General features: G+C 35.5%; 1 protein-coding gene across 3 annotated transcripts; it reads left to right on the forward strand.

The window, feature by feature from the left end:
* Window positions 1-89: 89 nt before the first annotated feature.
* On the forward strand, window positions 90-18,153 carry LOC104891029 (bifunctional 3-dehydroquinate dehydratase/shikimate dehydrogenase, chloroplastic). 3 transcript variants are annotated; one of them, XM_048643265.2, is made up of 11 exons: window positions 90-329; window positions 433-662; window positions 6,057-6,162; window positions 7,659-7,877; window positions 9,132-9,481; window positions 14,688-14,751; window positions 14,847-14,958; window positions 15,048-15,191; window positions 15,886-16,034; window positions 17,462-17,659; window positions 17,742-18,153. In XM_048643265.2, the coding sequence occupies exons 2-11, from the start codon at window positions 502-504 to the stop codon at window positions 17,757-17,759; spliced, it is 1,521 nt and encodes a 506-aa protein (XP_048499222.1). In that variant the 5' UTR covers window positions 90-329; window positions 433-501; the 3' UTR covers window positions 17,760-18,153. The 3 variants fall into 3 exon arrangements, with proteins under 3 accessions (XP_048499222.1, XP_010674969.2, XP_010674967.2); XM_010676667.4 differs by having other exon boundaries at window positions 90-307; XM_010676665.3 differs by having other exon boundaries at window positions 92-307; window positions 17,462-17,624.
* The last annotated feature ends 466 nt before the right edge of the window (window positions 18,154-18,619 follow it).

An 18,619-nucleotide genomic window follows, 5' to 3' on the forward strand; every position in this document is an offset into this window, starting at 1 on the left:
AGATGTGTGATTGATGAGAGTACTGATCTGTAGACGTAGACACCTCATAATACAAATAATTTCTAATATTTATTGTAGTCAGACAGCATTGTACGTGCAATAATTAGAGCATTTGTCCTCCAACATCAAAACACAATCCCTCTTAACAAAACTCAACCACCCCCGTTCCTGAATTTTGGAATTCCTCCAACTCTAGTATTGCTGATTGACCAAATTAAGCAATCAAGCAGTTAAGCTTCAAAGCTCCCTTCTTTGCCTTCTACTTCATTTTTGCACAATGACTCTCACCACCAGCTTCTACAACTGGGTATCCCCTCTCTCGCGCGCACGTACATACACTTTTTTTCTTGGAGTTCTTATTTACCAACTTAGTCAACTTGTTACGTTCGCAAACTTTCTTTTTTGCTTTTGATTTGCTGGTTTTTTTTTTAGGGGACTCCCTCGGATGTTGGAGATGGAGAAAACGTGCGTAGAAATTCGACGTTAATATGTGTGCCTATTATGGCTAAAACAGTTGATAAAATGCTGGTTGAAGTAAGGAAAGCTAAGCAGGAAGGTGCGGACATGGTTGAGCTTCGGTTAGATTATCTCAACAGCATTAATCCTTGTGATCTTCAAGTTCTACTTGAACATAGTTGCCTTTCAACTTTGGTCACGATCAGGTAGGTACTCACACTTTTACTGTAACTTGTGTCCCTAATCAGCTTGATCATTTTTTGGTAAAACTATTCAACTTGAATATTACTACCTCCGTACTTTTTTAGTTGCACCATTTGGTTTTGTGACACTATTCATCACCCAACTTTGTTAAGCTATCTCACATTATTATATAAGAAAAAATATAGTCAAGTGGGGTCTTGTTAGATTCATCTCAATGCGAGGGTTCCAAATATCAAATTTTTATAATTTTTACTTACACCGAATAAGAGATATTAATGTTCAAAGAATCGTCTCGGCAAATGTGAAAAAGCAAATGGTGCAACTAAAAAAATACAGAGGTAGTATGATTTAAGACTTAACGTGTCTAACAACTCAATATGGCGGACCATCTTACAATCCTGTTCTTTTCGGCATAAAACAGCTGAAATGAATTGAACTGAACTGAATTGAACTGAACTAAAATGAATAGTGATATGTGAGAGTAAAAGTATTGTCCAAAGCCGAACTGAACTGAATTGAATTGAACTGAAAATAAGTTGGGGAGAACAGGCCCTAAAAGCCAAGTGTGGGTGCAATGATTTTTAAGTTGATGAAAAACAACAATTGAAGAAAGCTTATAACATCTACTACCTCCGTTTTCTATTATTTGCAATGATTAGACATTTTTCCCTCTCTATTTTAAGTCAAATTGTTGCACATAACAAAAAACGGAGGTAACATATAATCTACCCGTTTCTAATAGAGTATTAAAAATATAATGGTTGATGATAAGTTGGATTCCACCATACGTTAAATTCTATTAGTAGTGGGTAAACTACTACGGATAGACTAAGTTTTTCCTAGCATCTACTAACGATGAATTGGATTCCAGTACATACTAAGGACATGTTCCACGAAACTTTTAAGGTAGCTTTTACTGTATTGACGCTTTTAAAACACTAAATAAAAAAAAATAGGAATGCTTGGCTAGATGGTAGGAATAAAAGTAGTGTTCCAAACTTCCAATAGTGGTTATCAAGAGCTAAATTTTGCACCTTTTGTGGTAGTGGTGAGTGGTGTACATTTTTGCATTAAAGTTTTGTTTGAGTTATTGACTAATTATTTGTAAACAGTTATAATGACAACTTCTTTTACTAAACATCATATTTTATATTGCTACTTTGACAGTTAACAATTATACACCAACCACTAATAGCTACAAGTATAACTAATTGCTATAATCACAACTACAATTGCCGAACACCTCCTAAAAGTTTTAGTAGGTAAACTAGTTCTTGTCACGGGCCATACACCTCACATTATTTACTGATGTGCATTTGAAGTTTTTAATAATAAAAATATTTGTCTTTAAAAAAACTTCCTCCACAAAGACCAATATGAGCATTGTAGTGTAGTTGCTGGTTAGTGTATTAGCATATCAAATGAAAGGTCATAGGTTTGAGTCTTGATACAGACATTTGTTTGTCTTGAATTTTATATATAGATAGATTTCCCACTAGATATTATTCACTTATTTATTATCGATCCAAACACAAACTCGATTCAACCCAATAAGATTGTCGGCCGTAATAATATCCCATTACACAACGTGGCTCCGCCAGTCCAAGTACGCAATTAATTGGAGGGTTGGAGCAGCTATGTATTCATTTATCTGATTATCTCTATAATTACCACAAGCTAACTACAAATAATCATGCAGAGTTCCATGCTTTTCATGCCCTTATGAGTGGCTAGTGACACACACACACTGACACACACACACACACACACCGACATCTATGCAATAAGTTGTCCCTTTCCGTTGATTATTGGTTGATGACGATATTAAGTATCATTGGGATTTGGGAAGATCTCTAGTAATTTAAAATTATTTGGGGTCCATGATTTTCATTTTTTTAAAATTAATTTGGAAGGTTTATAACATATTTAGTATAACCATTTTGGAACTTTTATTAATAAAACAAGCCACTCCTTGATAACTTAAACATCAACGTCAAATATAGAACAAGCCCTTTTGAATAGTCTATCGTCTTGAACTTCTTCTATTTTGAAATTTTCTTAAACTTTTCTAAATTCTTTTCTTCTTTTTAAACTTTCTTACTTATTCTGATTTTTTTAAAACTACTCTCTACTTTTTTTTAACTATATCTACTTCCTCCATTTCTTTTTACTCGATACACTTTTCATTATGGGAAGTTTCACATTACTTGCTACACTTCTTTTTTGGGCAATAAACTCTCTCTATCTCTCTCCTCCCACATGGGTCCCTTTTCTTTTTACTCTCTACCTCTCTCTTCTCCAAAAATTGCCTAGGAGTCTGTGAAATGAGAAGTGTAGCGAGTAAAAAGAAACGAAGGAAGTATATATTATAAATTTTTTCAAAATTTTATGAACTTTTCTTACTCCCCCGTTTCTAAATAGATTTCCTATCTTTTCATTTATGTCTGTTTCAAATAGATTTCACATTTCCTTATTTGGTATTTGTCCACCAATTAGAATATTATTTTGCTTGAATTTTGATTATATTTCCCGCTTGTACATAAACAATATGACTTTGTATAGTGACCAACATTATCTCTCGTAATTAAACAATTCATGAATAGTGTACCAACTTCAATTTTGAATTCTGATTTAGTACAACTAAGGTTCTAACTTATGATTTCTCCTTAATACTTGTGTCCAAAAAACATGAGAACTATATTTAAGGACGGAGGGAGTATTATATTTGAGTTTTATAAATTTTCTGAATTATTTTAAGAAGTAAATAAAAAATGAGTAGTCCTCAATGATTAAATAAATATATATATGAGTAACAAATTATGAAACATTTAGTTTATTTGTCTATAAGTGCTTTCTTAATAGTAGCCGTGGGATCCTACCTTTTCTAAGATATTGGTGACAAAAATTAAATATATATATATATATATATATATATATTATATTATATATATATATATTATATTATATATTAATATATATAATTATATATATTATATATATAAAGGAGGAACTTTTCGGGAGCATAGAGCGTGCCATGTAGGATTGTCATGTCATCAAATTTATTTTTATTTTTTACAAAAATAGAGTTCTACATAGATTTAAATACATATAACGAGCTATGAATAATCGATAATTAGAGTTTTGTGTTGAATGAACAGCTTAAGTTATTATATTATGTAATTTGTGTATAACGTTTGCTACGTAATTCAGAATATTATTATAATTTTTGTACCATTGGATAGTGCTCAGAATATGTTTCGAAATAAAATTCATATACAATATAGTTCTACAACTTATGAATAGAGCATGTCACGTAGGATTGTCATGTCATAATTTTTTTTTATTTTTTTTGTACAAAAATAGAGTTCTACATAGATTTAAATACATATAAGGAGTTTTGGATAAACGAAATAGAGTTTTGTGTTGAATTAACAACTTAAATTATTATATTCTACAATTTGTGTATAACTTTTGCTACATAATTCGAAATATTATAAGTTTTGTACCATTGGATAGTGCTTGAAATATGCTTCGCAATAAGATCTATATACAATATAGTTCTACAACTTATGAATAGAGAGTACCATGTAGGATCGTCATGTCATTAATTTTATTTTAAATATAACAAAAAGTAGAGTTCTACATATATTTAAATATATAAAAGGAGTATTAAATAGGGAGAAATTTACATGTAGTTTTGAATAAATAACCTAAATTATTATATTATGTAAATTGGAATATAACTTTTGCTACCTAATTAAAAACTTTATCATTTTTTACAATTGGAGAGTGCTTGAAATATGCTTCAAAATGAGAACCATCTACAATCTAGTTTTACAACTCATGAAAATATATTTAATTAGATGAATGATAAGACATTTTTTAGTCTTTCTTTTTTGATAAATATAATAATAATTAAGCTATAAGTATAGTGTACACCATGTGACTATAGCATTTGTTGAAATCCCATGCTCATTATGAAAGACATCGGGCAATTGTTGTTTCATTTGAACTTCAACCATTATTCTAGCATGATTTAATCTGTCTTTGGATTTCGTAGCTTGATCCATTTTCACAAGTTTCCCAACTAATCCAGTAATCTTAAGTATATAGGCTTCTCTCTTCTCAATATTTAATTGCTAAACCAGGCATTTTAATCCATATAGGCACATATTCTACATTCATCATTCATCATTCATCATAATATTGGAAGCCCTCAGTAGTCACCTTCAAACTAGCTTCCACAGTATCAAATGTAACAAGAAAAATTCCCCTCACAATCACAATAATTTCTCCTAAAATAAGCCTCCATTATTCAATGGTGGATCTTCACCCAATACATAGCAAATTACAGCAGTTTCAAGTACTCAACCTCCTCTTGCATTGCATATCATCAGACTCAATCATGACAATAGGAGAAGCATTATTTAATCGAACCAAAAGAAAAGAAATTAAAAAGTAATAGTCCTTAAGCTAAATTAATGTAGTTTTTTGGCGTGCATCAACCAAAAGAAAAGTTATTAATAATCTTCCATTCTCTCTCTGTTTGAGAGTTTTCTACCTAATTTTTGGGTTCTTTCTCTTTTTTTATGGGAGGTTGGAGTTTGGTTTTATTCTCTTCCCACGTGAAAGTTTAAAAATTGGTATGAGAAATTGTTCCTATTGGTTGAAGTTCAACACCATCAACAGCGAAGTATTGGAAATTTGGATGAGATCAACATGGTTAAATCAAGAATTTTCTTCCCCAAACTATGTCAGAATGATAGACTTCCTCATCAATAGCCGCGTGATCCAGCAAATACAAAGGGGCGGCGCTGTAGTGCTCGATCTGGTTCATTGTAGTTTATTCGAAGACGAATTTGATTTGATCTTGTCTGATTATGTCTTGTTTTTCTTTAATACTTATTATAGATGTCGTTTGGCCATCAATTAATGAAATTTCTCTTTAAAAAAAAACCAAAAGAAAAGAAATTCACCATATTTTATTTCTTAGACTGGATCTCCTTACCTTCATGATTCACCAATCACCATCTCCTTTCTATTTCCGATCTTCCTACTATCTCTAACTTGTCTTCCAATAAAGCAAACGTTAAAATAATTTAATTACAATTGCAATTTTCCTTCAAAGATGTCTTTCACGATGTATTTTTTATTCCAATAATAGATATTTTAATTCATGCCCAACCAAACGGGGCGACAATAGAAAGAACTTGCTTGGGATCAATTTGAGCTAGAACTGGTAATCTGGTATCCAGTCAAGTGTCAACATAAAGATTTTAGAAAAAGATTAAGTTGTATTATTTTTTTTCTTTTTTGAGAGGAAATCATGTTGTAGCTTAGCTTGAAATAATTTCTAGATATGGACACTTATAATTGTCGACTTTTGTACTTCGTAGACCAACATGGGAAGGCGGGGACTACAAAGGCGATGAAGGTGTTCGCCAGAGCGCATTGCGTAAAGCAATGGAATTGGGAGCTGATTATATAGATGTTGAGCTCAAGGTAATTTTCCCTTTGTTAAGAATTAGCTATGACCTTATATGTTACTCTTCCGACACCAGTATGTGTTAAAGTGTTTGACTCGCCTATTTTCTGAATTTTTGGACTCAAAACGAAATCCAAGTGTCCTATTCATATTTGAGTGTCGAGGATTCGACTCAGTACTTAGGATGCAATGAAGAGAGTGAGTAACATTCGCTTCTAGTATACTATGTGGGTGGCAATTGTATTATGTAATTCGTGATATAAATGTATAATAATAGGTTCAAGAATGTAATTTGCTATCTCATATTGTTAAATTAGTTTGCATGCAGTGGCAGATCTTAATGGGGGCAGGCCTGGGCCTGACCCCTTAAGTTTTTTTAAAAAAGTGAAGCTTCTTGAGCCTAAAAACCCAGCTTAAAAAAAATCACACGGCTAAACTGCTAGTTAAAAGTTAAAACCAACCCTTTACTTTACCCTTATACATTGAGAATAGAAAACCTAAAAAGAAAACCAAAAAGAAAAATCTGCTCTAATCTGTTAAAGCAACTGCAATTCTGCCGTTCTGCAGACTCTGAGTCTTGGTAATTTCTGAACTGCTACTGCCTACTGATTGACTACCGTAGTAACTTGCAGCACTTTTGAATTGTTAATATTATAAGTTATCACACGCCAGTCATGACTCATCAATCATATTAAAGTAATACTATGAATCTATGATGATTGATGAATTGTTATCACACGCCACTCATCAATCATCATAGATTCATAGTATTTCAATTTCATTTTTTTTTTTGTTTTTCAAATTTATTTATGTGTGTGCTTTATTTGAAATTATTGTAGATGCAATAAGCAAATTATTGAGTTTTGTATTATGTAATTATTAAATTATATTACTTCTTCCGTTTTGTTTTGAATGCAATAATGAAATATTTTGTATCTCACAAAAAATACCCCTTTGTTACATTTAAAACGATAAATAAAATATAAGTATATATATATAACTAGTTGATTTACTAATATCAATTTAATTACTCATACGAAAAATTGATAAATGTAGGTGATTAGTATATTATTCAGATAGTGGATCATGACAGTGTGGTTTTAATATTTTTATATCTAGTTTATGATATTTTAGTTAATCTATATTTTTACATTGGATTTAGAAGTATATTCATATGTTTTGATAGTTTTATACTTTCACATCTGTTAATATGTTATTGTGGAAAAATCTGACCGCTATACCAAATCTTTCAAGATCCGCCATTGTTTGCATGTAAATATCGTCTTTTTGAATAGCAGTTTGCGGCGGTTTAGCAAGTAACGGTGCGTAGCGGAAATAAAATAAAAACATTGACTATTAATTATTGGTGCAGAAGTAATATTCATGCACTGTATATACTTCTATATATCCAAGGATGATGTTGCAAGTCTTATGTGACCAAGGTTTCACGAGGCCGTAGCAGAGTATTCTGCTATGTAACTAATAAAGATTTCTTGTTATTTGTTTCATGAAGGTAGCAGATGAATTTTTCGAGTCCATTGATGGAAGGGAGAATACAAAGACGGCCATTATTGTTTCTTCTCATAACTACATAAACACCCCATCTGTTGAAGAAATAGGAGATCTTGTGGCAAGAATACAAGCTACTGGAGCTGACATAGTAAAAATTGCAACAACCGCGATAGACATTGTAGATAATTCACGCATTCTCCAATTACTCACTTATTCTCAGGTGCGTACTAAATGGAGTATCCATATACTTACCTAATACTCCTTCCCTTTAGCATTCATATAGTCACATAGGAGTATAATATTAGGTTGTAACTTTGGTTTATTTAACGTTATACTACCTCTGTTTCACAATACATGCAACATTTTACATTCTTATTCATCAACCAACTTTGACAATTTTTCTCTCACTACTATATAAGAAAAAACATACTCAGGTGGGATATTGTTAAATTCATTTATGCAAGGATTTCAAATATCAATTTTTTATCATTTTTACTTATACACAATTAGACATGTTAATGTCAAAAGAGGGGTACGTGAAAAAACAAATGTTGCATGTTATTGTGAAACGAACGTACTGCTTTTTGCAAGACTCTCTGTAATAATGCTCTTTGATACTCAATTGAAGTTAAGAAAAGCTCTCGAATTTCCAATCTGTGAACTAGCTAGGTCTTATTGGTCAAATCACGTAAATCCTTGTGTTATTTTGATCTTCTTTATTGTTTTCTCTCTAAAAAATTTTATTGTTGACTATAGTTCTACCCAAATTAAACACAATCAACGCCTATGTCATAACAGAGACATAGAGAAACCATTACCAAAATTATACTTGATGCAAATTTTAAGGCCGGTAAAGGGGAAGACAAAGACCTAAAATTCCCGCAAATTAGATGGTAGACACTAGTGTACCATCTAAATAGTGTGCACCATTCAACACAATAAACAAAACTACATACTCAATGAACAAACTAAACAAAAGAACAACACATGAGAGTATGAGACTCAATAAACATCTAAATCAGCAATAAACAACAAGGAAAAAAAAGATGAACATAAGAGGAAATATCTGATGAACAACCCCTCAACCTGATGAATCGACAAAGAAAACACAATGAACAAAGAAATGTCTGCAATAAACAAACTAAGAAACATAGAGATAAATGTTAATAAAGGAGAATCATCGAGATCGATGTTCATTGGAGAACAGTTGATGTACATTAGTTTCACATGTTCATTGGAAAACAGTTGATGTACATTAGTTTTACATGCTCATTAGAAAACAATTGATGTACATTAATTTCACGCATTTTATGTTTTTTTGGACTGCATTTTGGCCCGTGTCTACAATTAGAATGGTATAACGGTAGACACAACACCATCTACCAATTGTAAAATTCCAACTAAATTCCTATATGAAGTATAGTTTTGCAGCACTAGTGGATTAATTTGCTTACAACTAATGTCACATTTTCAGATTCCCATGATTGGAATTGTTATGGGTGAAAAAGGACTAATGTCAAGGATACTTAGCGCGAAATACGGAGGATTTCTTACATTTGCCACACTGGAAGACAGGGGATCAATTTCAGCCCCTGGACAACCAACAACAAAAGACCTCCTAGAGTTGTATAATTTCAGACAAGTTGGAGCTGATACTAAAGTTCATGGAGTTTTAGGAAATCCTATTTCTCATAGCAAGAGTCCTCATTTATACAACGTCGCATTCAAGTCTGTTGGATTTAACGGCATCTATCTGCCTTTGTTGGTGGATAGTGTATCTGATTTTCTTAGGACATATTCATCTCCTGATTTTGTTGGGTACAGGTAAATATATAGACAATTTGTAGAAAGTGAGAGTAGGGAAAAAGCTTGCCATCCTCATTGCCTTTCTCAGAATATATATGATACAAAGTATAAGGAAACTAGGTCAAATAAACCCTACAAATCAGGAAACAATATATGCTAAATATATGCTATACAAGAATATCTACACATATCGTAACACCCCCCCTCAAGATGGAGCAGGGGAGGGATCGAGAATGCCCAGCTTGGACAGCAGGAGATCAAACTGAGACTTGCCAAGGGCTTTAGTGAAGATGTCAGCCAACTGCGTCCGAGTAGGAACGTAGGCGGGAGTGATAAGACCATCGAGAATAGCATCACGCAAGAAATGACAATCCACCTCAATATGTTTAGAGCGCTCATGAAACACGGGGTTCTTAGCGAGATGAAGAGCAGACTGACTATCACAGAATAATGGAATAGACTTTGGATGATGAACACCCAAGCTCAACAAGAGGCCCTTAAGCCATTTTAACTCACAAGTAATAGCAGCCATAGAGCGGTATTCTGCTTCAGCAGAAGAACGAGCGACAGTATGTTGTTTCTTGGTCTTCCAAGAGATGGGAGAATGACCAAGAAACACAATCCAACCAGTCAGAGAGCGACGAGTAAGGGGACAAGCGGCCCAGTCAGAATCACACCACCCCTGTAGAGAAAGCTCACTATCAGCACGTAATAAGATACCCTGCCCTGGAGTACCCTTCAAATAGCGCACAACGCGCAAAGCAGCGTCCCAGTGCGCAGAACGAGGAGCCTGCATAAACTGAGATAGGACATGGACCGCATAGGCAAGATCAGGCCGAGTAACAGATAAGTAAATGAGCCGGCCAACCAGTCGTCGATAAGAAGCAGCATCCTCCATGATAGGACCAGTAACATGACCAAGGCGGTGGTTGGTCTCGATAGGGAACACACTAGGCTTGGCGCCTAACAAGCCAGTCTCGGAGATGATGTCCAAAGTGTACTTTCGTTGACACAGAAACAAGCCAGAAGCACTACGAGCAACCTCAATGCCAAGAAAGTATTTAAGAGCACCCAAATCTTTCATTTTGAAACAATCACTCAAATAGGCTTTGAAGGTAGTAAGAGCAGCGGAATCATTGCCAGAGAGGATAAGATCATCAACATAAACCAAGACATTGAGCTGAATAGACCCTCGAGTATAGGTGAATAAAGAGTAATCAGAGTAGGACTGGACGAAACCATAACCCTTCAAAGCAGAGACAAGTTTAGCGAACCAACAGCGAGGAGCTTGTTTAAGACCATATAGAGACTTGCGGAGACGACATACAAGAGAGGGATCAGAAGAGTCAAACCCAGGAGGAAGCTTCATATAAACTTCCTCATCAAGATCACCATGAAGAAAGGCATTGTGAACGTCCATCTGCTGAAGTTCCCAGTTTTTAGAAGCAGCAATAGCTAGGAAAGCCCGAACGGTAGTCATTTTGGCGACAGGAGCAAAAGTTTCATTATAGTCGATGCCAGCCTCCTGATGGTTCCCCAAGACTACGAGTCGGGACTTAAGACGTTCCACATCCCCGTTGGACTTGTATTTGGTGCGATATACCCACTGACTACCCAAAGCACGCTTACCGGGAGGTAAAGGAACTAAAGACCAAGTACCGTTTTCTTCCAAGGCCCGAATCTCATCATGCATAGAGGCTCGCCAACCTGCATCTTTCATAGCTTCTTTAAAAGACCTGGGTTCAGCATGAGAAACAATAGCAGCAAGAAACTTTCGATAATTGACAGAGAAATTAGCGCAATTAACAAAATGTGCAATGGGATACGGGGTACTTGAAAGAGATGATGAGGAGGTAGTAGGCGGAGATGGACTAGGAGCAGCAATAGTACTAGTGACATAATCTCTCAAGCGAACCGAAGGAACTTTGGTGCGTTTGCCTTTGCCCAAATCTGCCGTGTCAACATTAGGTGGGGCAACAGAAGGCCCAGTAACGGGCCGCCCAGATGGAACAACAGACGGCCCAGAGAGGAGAGGAGAGTCCGCGGGTGTAGAGAGAGAGCTAGGGAAAGAGAGGGCTGATGGGTCAGGAGAAGCGGGTGGAGTAGTAATGGGCTCAGGAGAGATGGGCTCAGTTGTGGGAGACGGAGGCTCGACAAGAGGGGGCTCAAGGATAATTTGTGGAGCTGGGCTAGAAGAGAGGGGTAAGAATTCAGCAAAATCATCATGAATAGGTTCGTGGGTGGAAGGAAGAAAAGAAGTAAGATCAAGATTAACATCATCCGGAGACAAGAAAGGGTAAACCTCCTCAAAAAATTTGACATCACGGGAAATAATAAACTCCTTGCTGTCTAAATCATATAGGCGCCAACCTTTCTTCCCGAAAGGATAACCAATAAACACACATTTGCGACTTCTACTTGCAAATTTATCACCATCAGTTTTGTGATTATGAGCAAAGCACAAACAACCAAAAATGCGAATAGCATTATAGGAGGGGGGTATAGCCATGAAGAAGTTCAAAAGGAGACTTATTGCCAAGTAAAGGAGAGGGGGTTCTATTAATAAGATGAGCAGCGGCTAATATACTTTCGCCCCAAAAATAAATTGGCAAATGAGCTTGAAAACGAAGAGCACGTCCCACATTTAAAATATGTTGATGTTTACGCTCAACTCTCCCATTCTGTTCCGGGGTTTTCACACAAGAGGTTTGAAAAACGATGCCAGTGGCATTGAAGTAATCATGCAAGCAATTGAATTCGGTACCATTATCACTTTGAACCACCCTGATATATTGAGAAAATTGACAGGCAACCATAGCCACAAAAGACATAAACATATGAAACACCTCCTTTTTATCAATCAACAAATAAACCCAAACGGCACGGGAAAAATCATCCACAATGGTCAAAAAATAACGAGCACCACAGGAGGAAACATGTCTATAAGGGCCCCACAAATCACAATGTATTTTCTCAAAAATACGACTAGCACGTGTATCACTAATGGGAAAAATGTCTCTATGATGTTTAGCACGAAAACAAATCTCACATGCTTTATTTAAACGACCCTTATGGTTACAAAGAGGAGGGAGCAACTTTACAACTCTTTCTGATGGATGTCCAATACGCTTGTGCCATAATTCCAAATCCGAAGAAACACCATGAGTCACCGTCACATGAGTCACCAAAGTACTGCTACCAAAAAAATATAGTCCATCCCGCTTACGTCCCATCCCAATCAGCTCCCTCGCTGGGTCCTGTATCACACACACAGAATCATTAAAATGCACAAAACAAGATAAAGCTCTAGTCAATTGAGAAACCGAAAGTAAATTGCAACTAAAAGAAGGGACATAAAGCACATCCGTAAGAGTGATGGAGTCGGACAATTTGACAGAACCCGAATGAGTAGCAACAACACGGGCGCCATTAGGGAGACCAACCGGACAGTCAGTAATGGGAACCAAGTCAAATAACCAAGAATAGTGACCCGTGACATGGTGCGTGGCACCGGTATCAATAATCCATAAATCATGACAAAGCTTACCATTTAAACGGTCATCAGAAAGTTGTGTGTTACCAAGTAAACCAGTGAGCACCTTCCATTGATCCTGAGAAAAAAGAGACGAGTCGGGCTGAGAGACCGAAGCACCAACAGCAGCGTTGGTTTTGACAGAAACCCGAGAAGGACCACGGGAAGAGGCAGCAGGTTTGCTGGAAGAAGAAGTGGATTTAGAACCCGATTTCCAGCCTTCTGGGAAGCCATGAAGTTTATAACAAGTGGAGACGTCATGACCCGGTTTATGACAATGAGAGCATGGGGAAAGAGTCCAACAATGAGCAGCATCATGGCCGACTTTACCGCAGTGACTACATGAAGGTTTGTCACGGCCACGAGACACTTGCACCGCAAACCCAAGGACATCAGTGGGTTTGTCCGTAACCCGAGTACTGGCTAGACGCACTCTCTCATCTTGCACCACCAATTGATAGGCACGATCAAGTGAGGGCAATGGATCAGTGGATAAAATATTAGTGCGCAAGTGAGAATAATAATCTGGATCTAACCCCATCAAGAAATCATGCAATTGTCCAGTTTCACGTCGAGTAGCATGAAGAGATCCCGCAGTGCATTTAGAACAACAGTGGCAATTAATCAAAGGTTCATGATTAAACAACTCTTCCCACAAGCCATTTAATTTACCATAGTATTGAGAAACAGTCATGGTTTTCGATTGTTCACACTTGGCAATGGCCGTGCGTAATTGATGAATACGGGGGCCATTGACAAGCGCAAACCGAGTTTTTAGATGCTCCCAAAGACGAGCAGCATCGCGAAATTTAGAGAGTGTAGATTTTACCTCTGGATCGATGGTGTTAGTAATCCAAGAAATCAACATGGCATTGATCGTGGTCCAATCAGAAAGAGTGTAGGGCGGCTCAGGACCCGTGATAGTACCATCGAGAAACCCGAATTTGCGGCGAGCTTCGAGAGCCATTTGAATATCCATAGACCACGTATCATAGTTGTCATGCCGGAGCCGCGTAGGAGTGATGTAGTCTCCCGGACGGTCACCGGAACCAAGATAAAAAGGAGATGAAAAATTCACGACAGGCGGTGTCGTGGTGGGAATCTCGTCGCCGGCCATTGGAGACGAGAGAGAGAGAAAAAAAATTTGCCGTCAAGGCTCCGATACCATGTAGAAAGTGAGAGTAGGGAAAAAGCTTGCCATCCTCATTGCCTTTCTCAGAATATATATGATACAAAGTATAAGGAAACTAGGTCAAATAAACCCTACAAATCAGGAAACAATATATGCTAAATATATGCTATACAAGAATATCTACACATATCGTAACACAATTGTACTGTTTTTCAATTACTATCGTGATGTGAGAATCATGTGAGAGCCCAAAGGTTGGAGCTCTCAACCTCATGCATGGTCGGGAATTCGATTCTCATCAACCCCTATTTGGGGTGTTTGTGTGGATATTTGTTTTTGGATATAAATCTCCACTTTCCAGTCTCTGGAAGTTTTCTTATGGGTTGGGAATTTGGGATCCCCTTCTTACCCCCTAACTCATGAGTGTTGAGCCTGCTTGGGCCAGTTCATTACCGAATCAACTAGCAGATATATTTCCCTTTGTTCATTTCTTTTAGTTGCATGACTAGTTAGGCTTAAGCTCTTATATTCATAAAAGTATATATGGCATTCTTGTGCAGTTACACAATTCCTCACAAGATGGCTGGACTTGAATGTTGTGACGAGGTGGATCCAATCGCGAAGGTGTATAAATATGTTCCCACCCACTTTTGATCTTGATCCTTTTTATTGACTCGAGTTAGATCTTTTACTCTAGTATTATGAACATAATCTTGTAGGCAATTGGAGCCATAAGTTGCATGATTAAAAGACCATTCGATGGGAAACTAATAGGTTACAACATTGACTACATGGGAGCAATTGCAGCAATTGAAGAAGGATTATTACAAGGTCTTTTAGTTAATCAATCATATCATTACTTGAGTGTTTTTGCAAATTTGCTCTAGCAATCAATGAAACTGCAATGCTAATCTCTACAGGTACAAGTAACGGAAGCTCTACAAAAGGATCACCGTTTGATGGTAAACTCATGGTTGTGATTGGAGCTGGTGGTGCAGGAAAGGCGCTTGCCTATGGTGGGAAATCTAAAGGCGCCAGGATAGTCATAACTGATAGCATAATAGGTACTTACTCTCTCAATCCCTAAAAAGCTTGAATCTTTAGACCCTGTTCTTTTGGATTGAACTAAAACTGCGAGAGAAATTTGTCTGAACTGAATTGAACAAAAATTCTATTAATTCGGTTCAAAAGGACAAAGTCTTAATCACTCAATGATATTCTTCATTAGACATATGATGATATTAAGATTTTAATCAAAAGAGACGCTAGATATATTTCAGCAACAACCATCATATTGATTTTGAAAATGTCAAAGAGTTCTAAAAATACCAAAGTAGATATATTTCAGCAACAACCATCAGGTCTGTTATGCTGTCCACTCGTATCCTAGTTGTCTAGGCAAAGTGGCTGACTGACTATGTTAATTGATTCTAATTTGTGCATATCAGCGTATGTTCGATACAATTGCTTCATACTATTGGAATATTATATTTATTTGGAGTCTTGTATTATATTCCTATCTATAAAGTTGTTAGGATATCCAGTTCAGTAAGGTTTCTGATATTAGGTTGTATATATATTAAATATATATATACAAGACTCCTAATAAATATAATACTCCAATACATACAACTCTAATCTTTTTTCCTTTTAGCTTCATCAAAATAATGTGGCCAATCAATTTTTCAGAAAATGTGGAAATCTCTGAGTTATGCCTAATGATATAATAATGTTGGTTTCGTGGGTGATAAATATCAGAAAAGGCTGTGGATTTAGCAAGTAAAGTTGGTGGAAAAGTTATCAACATTGCTGAACTTGATGATTTTGCTCCGGAAGAGGGAATGATTTTGGCAAATGCTACACCTATTGGAATGCAACCAGATATTGATAATATGCCTATTTCTAAGGTCAACTTCTCTTTTCCTTATTTTCTTTTCAAACTTTTTCATTCTCATCATTCTATCATAAAGATGTATACTACAAATTCAGAAAAATACGTTATCCACCTGAAATTGTTTGTAAAATGACTTATGAGTGGCTTATTTTTATTTACTCTTGGCTTATTTATGTGGTCAAGCAACTGAAAAATTATATTCTTAAGGTAACATATACTCCCTCCGTTTTTGTTAGATGTATCATATTGACTTTGGATACTATTCATCCAATACACTTTGACCATTAATTGTTATTTATACATAAGAAAAAATATAGTCATGTGGGATCTTGTTTGATTCGTCACGGTATACACTTTCCAAACATATATTTTTTTATAATTTTTACTTTTAAACAACTAGAGATATTATCGATCAAAGTTGTGCCTCGACAAATGTGAAAAGTCCAATGTTACATCTAAAAAAAACGAAGGAAGTATAGAATAGTAAAAGGTGGACAATTGATATTGTCAATACATTCTTACACAATTAATAATCAAACAATCATTACAAATGACAAACCAAACCAGGCCGGCCAACACCTATGGCAATGGTGGGTTGTGGGTTGTGGGTTGTGGCCTTGTGGGGGATCATGCTTTTCCCTCTCTCTAATCTATTTTGCAAAGATGTTAACATTAACAACATATATAACCTAACCATAACATTTGCTTCAATTTCTGTTTGAGCTTGATTTTCTTACTTTTTTCATTCTATCTCTATAGTTTTTAAAGTATTTTGTTTCAAAAGTACAAATGGTAAAGCTTATTGTGAAAGCTTTTTGTGAAATGGGTGGTATATTGATATTTAAACATAATAATAAAAATACGATAGGGTATAAGAAAAGTATGTATGTGATATTATCATTGTCCATTTAATAAGCTTAATTCCATGAATTTGTGTCGAATTACAAAATACTCTCTCCATTTTCTAAAGATCTTCCCTCTTTCCTTTTAAGTGCGTTTCCAAAAAATCTTCTCTCTTTTACTTTATTCCTTATTTAGAATTTTTTTCCCCTTTTACCCTCTCATGTCCCTATCATATGGTCCACCATTACATTATTAATTCAAATTTACTCTCTTGTTCTCTCCTACTTTAACCCCTTTTTATTTGTTTATTTATCTTAACCCATTTCTCTCTCCTACTTTACCCACCCCCATACCCCACACAACTTGATCCTCAATGGTATTAGTAGTAACAGTAACAAGGAAGATCTTTAAAAAACGGAGGTAGTAAGTATTTAGTGGAAGGAGTAGAGGAAAGAGCGAGAGACAATAGAAAAGAAATATGTTTAAGTTCATTATTTCTATACTATCTAAAGCTAATTTTTGAAATTCCAATCTAGGATTTTGATTATTGATCTTCATGCGCTCCAGTATCAATGTGGAAATTGAATCCTTTTGCAGAAAGCTCTGAAGCATTACTCTCTTGTATTTGATGCCATTTATACTCCAAAGATCACTAAACTCTTGAGAGAAGCTCAAAAATCAGGAGCAACTATTGTTTATGGAACAGAAATGTTTATAAATCAAGCTTTCATACAATTTGAGAAGTTCACAGGCTTACCAGGTGAATATCAAGAAATTAACAGATTTTTGTTGGAGGTGCTATGTAACATTTATTTATCTTTTGTTTTCTATCCTTGTTTTTTTTTTTTTGGCTGACTTTTGTCTCACTTATTTACAGCTCCAAAGGAACTTATGAGAGAAGTCTTGGCTAGGAACACATAGAAAATTATGAAGGTCAGCTAACATGTAAATAAGCTAGAGAGACCAGTCGTTACAGATCGACCTACATAGAGTGGATTTACCAAATTGCTCGTGATCAACATACTTATTGTGGAATATTTCTTTTTACCCCATCTCAAGCATCAAACTTGTCCTATAACCACATAAGCTTACCTCTACAAAAAATCAATCTCTTGTCTTTGTAGAGAAGATAAGCAAAGCACTATTGATACAAAGCTCAATTGGTTCCATTTGGTCTCACTTATTTTGTTGTACCAATAATTTGTCTAGTGAGAAGAAGCAAGCATGTACTATGGTCTTGATAAGCTACATTCCAAATTAATTTGTTATATATATACCTTCAAGTCTAACCTCCTCTCTATTCCTACTTGAATTGAATTGACAATTGTTAAAGACATAATCCCAAACTAGGGTCAAAGATGGAGAGAAATATCATATTGTTGTGAATCAAAGTGGCCAAAAACTACTTAAATTTACATGACAAAACCACACAAACAAACAAGAGAACAAAAATGTATGGTAATCAACATTTAAAACTCCTTCAATAATTAGGGTGAAGAATTACTTCACAATAAAAAATAAAATAATAGAATCAAAAGTTTTTTCCCCAAATACCCTTTATTCACCAAATACATCCCCTTTTTTCAAAATTCACCAAATATCCCCGACCTTTGAAAATATTCACTAGATAGCCTAAATTTTTTTAAAAAGTGATAAATAATTCCCTTACTGACTAACGACGGCTAACTTCGTTAGTCATTAGTGCTAATTAACCCTAAAAATCCTAAAAACCGAACTAACCCTAACTCCCTCTCG

The sequence above is a fragment of the Beta vulgaris genome, chromosome 4 (assembly GCF_026745355.1).
Source record: "Beta vulgaris subsp. vulgaris cultivar EL10 chromosome 4, EL10.2, whole genome shotgun sequence".
NCBI lineage: Eukaryota > Viridiplantae > Streptophyta > Magnoliopsida > Caryophyllales > Amaranthaceae > Beta > Beta vulgaris.

What these genes read in the sequence shown, in the direction of transcription:
- LOC104891029 (XM_010676667.4), top strand. Translation starts at nt 278, where the DNA reads ATGACTCTCACCACCAGCTTCTACAACTGG. An exon ending in CCTGATTTTGTTGGGTACAG is followed by an intron (nt 9,482 to 14,687) that starts GTAAATATATAG and finishes ATTCTTGTGCAG; the next exon opens with TTACACAATTCCTCACAAGA. An exon ending in AGGTGGATCCAATCGCGAAG is followed by an intron (nt 14,752 to 14,846) that starts GTGTATAAATAT and finishes ATAATCTTGTAG; the next exon opens with GCAATTGGAGCCATAAGTTG.